The 9289-nt window shown below is 26.4% G+C and overlaps 1 protein-coding gene across 3 annotated transcripts; it reads left to right on the forward strand.

The window, feature by feature from the left end:
* Nucleotides 1–267: 267 nt before the first annotated feature.
* Nucleotides 268–8989, forward strand: LOC107069242 (eye pigment precursor family transporter white). Of its 3 annotated transcripts, none has more exons than XM_015326387.2 (12): nucleotides 268–3010; nucleotides 3185–3296; nucleotides 5195–5429; nucleotides 5493–5803; nucleotides 5909–6107; nucleotides 6181–6319; nucleotides 6382–6715; nucleotides 6797–6928; nucleotides 7249–7477; nucleotides 8085–8190; nucleotides 8395–8566; nucleotides 8800–8989. In XM_015326387.2, exons 2-12 carry the CDS (start codon nucleotides 3186–3188, stop codon nucleotides 8905–8907), a joined length of 2076 nt encoding a protein of 691 aa, XP_015181873.2. In that variant the 5' UTR covers nucleotides 268–3010; nucleotide 3185; the 3' UTR covers nucleotides 8908–8989. The 3 variants fall into 3 exon arrangements, with proteins under 3 accessions (XP_015181873.2, XP_015181876.2, XP_015181877.1); XM_015326390.2 differs by having other exon boundaries at nucleotides 268–2676; XM_015326391.2 differs by lacking the exon at nucleotides 268–3010 and adding an exon at nucleotides 3420–3466 and having other exon boundaries at nucleotides 3196–3296.
* Nucleotides 8990–9289: the final 300 nt, after the last annotated feature.

Here is a 9289-nt window from a genome sequence, read left to right on the forward strand (position 1 = left end):
TATTGTTTAAAAAAAAAAACAAAAAAAAAATCCAATTCTATATAAAGGCAAAATAAGTACATTCTGAAGTATATAAAAAAAAAAATAAAAAAGTAAAAAAGAAAAACCTTAACCAGTTAAGTGTGGCGATGATCTGTGCGCAGAGCGCGCGCTCTGGTGTGTGTCGCGATAATCAAGCGATGACGGATATAGTCGTCAAACACTGAGTAAGTGCCGCTGTTCAAATTATTGGATAGTCAAAAAGACGACTTATTTATTTTAGAAAATGAACAGTTGTTTTGTTTATTAGTAATGTACACAGTTTCTTAATATGAACATATATTTATACATAATAAAAGGAAAAATTAGAGAAAAAAAAATGATCGAATATTTATAAAAGTTAACAATTTATTCTTGACTGTTTTTTGTTTTTTCACCTCTAAACATTTGAAATATATTAAAATTTACGAATATAATTTAATTTTCGCCAAAATAACAATTTAAACGACAAATTGTAACAAACTTTTTACGCATGACGAATAATAGACATAGTCATAATAGAAAATGTTGTCACATCTTCTCCTCATGACGGATATAGTCGTCAAATACGCTTAACTGGTTAAGAACGATAAAATAGAACGAAATAAAAGAAGAATAAAAATAAAGCTATTGTATTTTTATTACTTAGTAGTTGAACAGTAGTACAGAAATTAATAATAATAATAATAATAATATTAATAATAAATAATAATAATAATAATAATAACGATAATATTTTATCTTATTATTTATAAAAAAAAAAACAGATCATTTTCTGAGAATTATTTCTTAATATAAATTGTACTATGCAATAGTCAGTGATAGTGTGATAATTCAAAGCAATATTTATTATTCATAACAAAAATTATGTTTTAAAATATAAATTAAATTTATAAGCGGATATACCACCACCACCACCACCACAATCAACATCATCATCATCACCAATCATCATCATCATCATCATCATCATCATCATCATCAATCACCAGCAGGGTTATTTCTGCCGCTCTAGGTCGACATGGCGACCGTTTTAGGTGCCAAAAAGAAAAAGAAAAAGAATTTTATACTTCTTTTTGTTTTTTTGTTTGTATTTTTTTTTTTTTTTTTAATGCAGGCGTGCATAAGGAACAAGTCTAATTTTTATTTTTGTTTTGCGTTATCAAAATGTAAGTTATTCATATATTTTTATTTTGTTTCCCCTCATCCAGCCTTAAAATAAGTTCGTGATAAATAATTGTTATTATCATTGTTGTTAAACATACACTTGACTTTTTTTTTTTTTTTTTGGAAGATTATTGCAAATGTGTCAGCAATTTCCTTTCTTTTTTTTATTTTATTTTATTTTATTTTTTTTTTGTATAAATCGAATAGTCTAATCGAATGTATTTATTTCTTTATACAGGGATGCATTAAATTAAGCTTAAGCAGAAACATATTATTTAAGAGACACACGTTATTATTATTAATAATGTATAATAATTAAGCAATGATTTATCTAATGCTTTTTCCTACCAGCGAATTTTGAGAATTCTAACGATGGCCCTTTTCAAAGAAAACAAAACAAAACAAAACAAAACAAAACTAAAGTAAACAAACAAAATATGTGGACTGAACATTAATTATGTTTTTTTCTATCAAACGATTTAGAATCTCCCGATCGAACGTTTGTTTAACGATTACTGTCATCTCGTAATCGTTGGGAATATCTCACAAATCCGTAGAGATATTCATGACAATCATAATTAAATACATTTGTTGTTGCCATTACGAACAATGCGAACTACAATTGCAATTGCAATTAAAACTGAAAGAAGAAGAAGAAGAAGAAGAAGAAGAAGAAGAAGAAGAAGAAGAAGAAGAAGAAGAAGAAGAAGAAGAAGAAGAAGAAGAAGAAGAAGAAGAAGAAGAAGAAGAAGAAGTGGTGAAAGAAAGTAAAGAAAAAGTTGGGTGTTAACCAAATGAAGAAAAAACAAAAAATTATGTTGATGAATGAGAAGAAGAAGAAAAACAAAATGAAAAATAATTAAAAAAAAAAAAAAAAAGGAACACGTTTTTTGTTTTTATATTTAAAAGCCGTTGATGTTAAAAAAAAAAAAACAAACAAAAAAAAAATCGGTTGTTTGAAAAATAATGTAAATGATAAATAAAAAACATTGATCGAACGTCGACAAAAATTACGATGTATGATCGGATGCTATTGGAATATAGAAAATTGTTTATTTTTTATTATTATTATTATTATTATTATTATTATTAATTTATTATATTTATATTAGAATATATAAGTTTATGAATGAATTATTTTCTTAAATACGTAAGAAAATTGTGTTATACAATTTAGTTTCCAAATTTGATCTATGTGATTTGATTTATATTCATAGTAGTAATATTAGTAGTAGTAGTAGTAGTATTAGTAGTAGTAGTAGTAGTAGTAGTAGTGGTAGTGGTAGTGGTAAATATTTTTGCGCGTTCGTAACTATCTTATATAATATTAACAAGGACACACAACAGTTGCGTTGCAGTATACTTCTACTTATACTTATTAAACACATCAGGCTCATATTCGTATTCACTTTTTTTTTTTTTTTTTAAATAAGTGATATGTACGTGTGCGCGTGAACACAGTGTGTCGTCGTAGTGAGGGGGATTGAGAGGGTATTTTACTCCTTCCTTTCTTCCTTCTTTGCTTGTTCTAAAGAGGGACACCTACCTACCTAGGTTTTCCATCTTCTTCAGTAACACTCGAGAGCTGATGTGACAGCTACGCGTTTCTCTTTCATAAAATTGTTCTAAATATTGCAAAGAATAATTAATGATCTTTAAGATCATTATTTTAAGTTTTATATATATTACTTGTTTAAACAAACGCGTGTATTTATTTTTTTTTATATAAGGAAAGATTTATTATCAATGCGATGTTCGATGATAAGAAAAATTCGTATTACTTTTAAAATTGAATAATAAATCAATCACATGAACAAATTATACGGTGATATATATATATATATATATTTTTTTTTTTTGAATTACGAACAATCGTAGATAATGTCGTTTATTAATATCGTTTTTTGATTATTTAGTTTAGTTAGTGTGACTTTTGTTGTTAATATTTAAGTCAAAATAGATTTTACCTAAGTTTGTTGATAATTTCCTCCTGGTACAGTATGACAGCATCTGAAGAAACTGAACCATTGATATCAACATCGAAGGCTTCTACTTCTAATAGCAATAAACAACAACAACAACAAAGAGTCTCCTATAATTCAGTTTTGTTTGTAAGTATAATTTAAACAAAAAAAAAATACATCCTTGTTAATTGATAAAAAAAGAAAGATATGAAAATCAAATAAAGAAAGAAGAAAAGAAATATTGTAATAAAATTATATTTCATTTTACAGTTAAATTAAATCATTTACCATCGATCGAAGAAACAATGTATCCTAACGTATGATATATACATATATATATATATATTTTTTTTTATTTTAGAAGAAGGATTATAACTGTAAAAGCATATCGTTTTTCTAATTCTATATTAACGCTTATAACGTCTGGGGTTTTTGTTTTCTTCCGTTGTTTGCTATACGTGAAGATATTACTTACTGTATTTACATTTTCAATGTATCATTTGACGCATTATTATCTTTTACTCAGAGACATTAATTAGAATTATATTATCTTTTCATGTAGTAGTTCAAATCTTTGTAGAGAAACGTGTATTATATTTTCAAGATAAACTAGTTAATTCAATTTCACAATGTAATACCATACATACGGTAACTACTACTGTATACGTAAGGTTTCTCTACTTTTATTGCTTACCATCGATCACATACCACATATCACAACCCTAAATACCTTTTTACCATTATTCCTATTTTTGTTTTGCTTTTGTTTGTTGCAAATATAACGCAATTGTATAAAATATTTATTAAACAAAAATATTTGCTTTATTAATGATTAACATTTTACAAATTTTTTTAATGAACAAATTATTATCGTTCTTTTGAGTTCTACGAAATCATTAATAATTGTCAAAATTATTTTGATGATGATAATAATAAAATTATTGAACAAATCGTTTTGATTTCGAATGGGGGATTAATCTTACATGTTGACCTCCTCCTGTACATATTATTTTTACTCAATTAATTTGGTTGTTTTTTATTTTTTAATTTTTTTATCTCGTATTATTTCAAATAAAACTTTAATTAAACAAATATGTGTAATAAAACACTTTTACATGTGATTTGATAATCTTTGTGTTAACCCTTTCATAGATACGAATTTAATCATACAACGTTGTTATCCTTTTATGTGTTAATAATGAAAGAAAGAGAGAGAGAGAGAGAGGGGTCATTTTTTATCATTAAACTAACACCATTTTTTTTCTCTTTATCATATTCCCTTTGTAATTTATAATTATTATCATCACGTAGATAAAATTGATGAATAATTTATCTTTGATACAGCCTCCTGTATATATTTCATATATATATATATATATATTAAAAAAAGTTAACAAAAGAATTATGCAACTCTACTTATGTTTTAGAAAAGAATTTGATTATGTTTAATCATTTGAAAGATTGGAATTTTTATTCAAGACGCCTTTATACGCTCTGCCATAGGTTTTCACGTAACAAACTAGTTTAATTACATAAATGGGAGTTATGTGTATATATTAACATATTAGCAATCTATTGCAATATCAATGACAAGATTTTTATTATATATTCATATAATTTCTTTTTTTTATTTTTATTTCTTTTTTTATTAATAAAAATAATATTCATAAACATATACAATTGTTTATCGTTAAATTAACATTGATCGATTATATAGATTTTTTGGTTTTGTTTTGTTTTGTTTTGTTTTGTTTTCAAATGTTTCATGTATTGTAGCATGATCTTTATTTCTATGCATATAATACCTTTTCTCGTATTACTGTATCTGTATACATGTAATATACAATCGAACGATTTATGGAATTGATTAACGAATCAAGAATAAATACGTTTTTTCAACGTATTAAATATATTCTTTAATAATTGTTTGAATTATATTTCAAGAAAATTAACACATTTGTACGTTTAATATAATTACAAATTATGTTGTTAACAAATTGTACTATTGTTCATATGTGTATATATATATATTTTTTTTTGTATAGGATAACAATGAACAACTTACACCTGAAAATGAATGTCAAGATACGATTATACGCATGGAACCTATTTTTCATTCATCATTAAAAATATCACAATTATATAATACTCCTAATGATAAAATTACATACACGTGGAGTGATGTTAATGTTTACGTTACTACAAAAAAGGATAAAATATGGGACAGTGCACTTTTTAAAAGTAAAAAGCCTGTTGAACAAAAACACATACTGAAAGATGGTACGAATTGAATATTTAATTATACATTCATTTATTGTTTAATAATTATGTATTAATTTGTAGTATCTGGAGTGGCATATCCTGGTGAATTGTTAGTAATCATGGGATCATCGGGTGCAGGAAAAACAACCTTGTTAAATGCATTAACATTTCGATCTGGTCCAGGTGTCACAGTTTCAGGATTGATGGCAGCCAATGGTAAAAAAGTATCATCTCAAATTTTAACATCAAGGACAGCTTATGTACAACAGGATGATCTTTTTATTGGTACATTGACTGTTAAAGAACATTTGTTATTTCAAGCGATGGTTCGTATGGATAAACATATATCCTTTGAACAAAGGAAAAAACGCGTGAATGAAGTTATTAATGAGGTAATTAATCAAAGTAATAAAATGTACGTTTGATAATCAAATGTATTCAATCGTTAGATCGTTATCTACTTTACTTAATGAAATTATTTTCTATTGCCACTGTAGCTTGCTTTAACCAAGTGTAGGAATACGATCATTGGTGTACCAGGTCGTATAAAAGGATTATCAGGTGGTGAAATGAAAAGATTATCTTTTGCATCGGAAGTTCTCACTGATCCACCTTTGATGTTTTGCGACGAACCAACTTCTGGGCTGGATTCATTTATGGCACATCAAGTTATATCTGTTTTAAAAGCCTTGACGGGTAAATATTATTCGATTGTATCGTCATTTGATAAATAGAACAATTGATGTTTATTATAATTATTTGTTTTTAGCACGTGGAAAAACAATTATTACAACGTTACATCAACCATCCTCAGAATTGTTTACTTTATTTGATAGAATTCTTTTAATGGCTGAAGGAAGAGTCGCTTTCATGGGTACAACTACGCAAGTTTGTGACTTTTTCAAAACGTATGTTCAATTGTTTATCAAATTGATCAACATTGGAATGTCTACAATGAATTATATTACAGATTGGGAGCTGCCTGTCCTAGCAATTACAATCCAGCTGATTATTTCATTCAAGTACTTGCTGTAGTACCCGGTAGAGAAGATTCATGCAAACATTCTATTAATACAGTTTGCGATACGTTTCAAAAAAGCGAATATGGAATGAAAATAGCTTTGGAAGCTGAAACGGTTAATGGGGAATTTGAACATTCCTTGAAAGAACAATTATATTCGAATAATACTAAATCACCTTACAAAGCTTCCTGGTGTGAACAATTTCGTGCTGTATTGTGGAGATCTTGGATATCAGTGATCAAAGAACCAATTCTCATTAAAGTTCGCCTTTTGCAAACAATTGTACGGTTATTTTTCAATATGAATGATAATAGCAATCATAGGAATTAAAAAAGAAATTAAATTTGTTTGTTTTATGTTTAGTTAGTTTCTTTGTTAATCGGCGTCATTTATTTTCATCAACGATTGGATCAAGATGGTGTTATGAATATTAATGGTGCACTTTTTATATTTCTGACCAACATGACTTTCCAAAATGTTTTTGCTGTGATTAGCGTAAGATTTTTCATTTTTATATTTGTCAATTGAAAAATTACTTTCTATTGGTTATATATATATATATATTTTTTAATATATCGATAACCTCTACATTGATAGCATAAGATATATCGAATAACGGTGTATATCAAATATCAAAGAGAAAATTGCATGAGCGACCGTGAACGAAACTTTGTTGCAATGATAGAAGAGCTAATATTTTTTCAATCAATCACGAATCAAGTTCCAATGTTTTTTTCTTCTTCTTTATTTGTTAATCAATACTCTTTTATACTATTTCGTAATAATAATGATTTTTTTTTTTTTTTTAATTTTAGGTATTTTGTGCGGAACTGCCGATATTTTTAAGAGAACATCGGAATGGGATGTACCGCACTGACGTTTATTTCATTTGCAAAACATTAGCAGAAACACCAATTTTCATAGCAGTTCCTTTGATATTTACCATAATCGTTTATCCGATGATTGGTTTATATCCCGCTGTGGATCATTTTTTTATAACTGTAGCAATCGTAACTCTCGTAGCAAACGTTTCTACTTCATTCGGTAAGTGAATGAACGTTTCAATAATTTAAATAAGATGGTTGAATTTCTATTGCAACCTTATTCGTGGCTAATTCAATACGTTAAGAAATAAAAGAAAAATATTGAAACGTAAGTAGAGTAACTACGTACCATGTGTTTCAATCATTTTCATAGTCATAATATATATTTTAAATCCTAGTGATTAACTATGTCAGAGGTTTGAGAAATATGATCCTTGAAAACACATATTATTTTTTTAAGTATTAATCATATACAATGTTATTATACGTGTCGTGTATTATTTTATGCACACTATCATATCTTCTTCTTCTTCTTATCTTAAAATATATATAAATGACGTGTCACTTTGTTTGTCCGCAATGGACTCCTAAACTACTGAACAGATTTTAATCAAATTTTGCACACTGTGTGCAGTTTTATCCAACTTGAAAGATAGGATAGTTTATATCTCAATTTATAATATATAAGGTAATTCGTTGATTTAAAGACGTGTGTATTGGACTGATTGTGAGCCACAGCAACGAGTGGCTAAGCATCCCTAGTATTTTTTTTTAAATATATTTTTAATATAAATAATAATGAAAATTTTGTTAATGAATATTTTCAGGTTATTTGATTTCGTGTATTAGTACCAATGTTTCTATGGCGTTATCCATAGGACCTCCGGTGATAATACCTTTCCTATTGTTTGGTGGATTTTTCTTAAATGCTGGGTAAATAATTGAAATAAATAAAAACATTAAATGAAATATAAATAATTCATAAAATGTAATATATCAATTGGAATTATTGCATTTTAATAATTCGTCTTGTTTTTCTTTTATTATTTTTTTTTTTTTTTTTAAATAAAAGATCGTAGGATGAATAAATGTTAAGATTTTTTTTTCAGTATTCATATTTATGTATTTTTTCGTTAGATCTGTGCCATCATATTTTGAGTGGTTCTCGTATTTGTCATGGTTTCGATATGGAAACGAGGCACTTCTTATTAATCAATGGGCAGATGTAGATACAATTGAATGTACCAGGAGTAATTCAACCTGTCCAAAGAGTGGACGTATGGTTCTTCAGATTTTCAATTTCAAACCGGTATTAATCAATTATTTTATCAACAATATACCGTAATCGGTTTTTAATCAAATTGTTGACCCAATTAACTCCAATTTAATCCCAGATTTAAATGAATACAATATTTGTTTATATATATATATATATAATTATATATTAAAATTGTAATAATTAAAAACCGATCATGGTAAGTTTAACTTGAAGAATTGTATTTAAAAATTTGAAAGATTGTTAATAAATAATTGTATTTTTAGGACAACTTTTGGATGGATATCATTTCTCTATTCTGTCTTATCATAGCGTTTCGTTTTCTAGCATTTATCGCATTATTATCGAAGACAAGACGTCCTAGATATAAATAATAATAATAATAATAAGAATAATTTTTTGTATCACTGCCTCAATCTACCAATGGACTAATTAAATCATACTCTTTATATTATATTTTAGACGTTTTAAATATAAATAAAAAAAAACAAAAAAACAAGAAACAACAAGAAAAAAACCACCCTTTAGATACTTTCTTCGATATTATCTTTATATACATACTTTATGTAATAAAAAAGAAAGTATATAATATTTTTATATATAAAAATAAATAAATAAATAATGGCGGAATTTGGTATTTGCAGCAATGAACTTTATCGAGTTCCTAATGATAATTAATAATTAATAATTAATAATTAATAATTAATAATACAAGTGATATTAATTGAATTAGAAATATTGACAAATATATTAGAA

Source organism: Polistes dominula, unplaced genomic scaffold (assembly GCF_049000335.1).
Source record: "Polistes dominula isolate Pdom_NZ unplaced genomic scaffold, Pdom_raw_medaka contig_21, whole genome shotgun sequence".
Classification (NCBI taxonomy): Eukaryota; Metazoa; Arthropoda; class Insecta; order Hymenoptera; family Vespidae; genus Polistes; species Polistes dominula.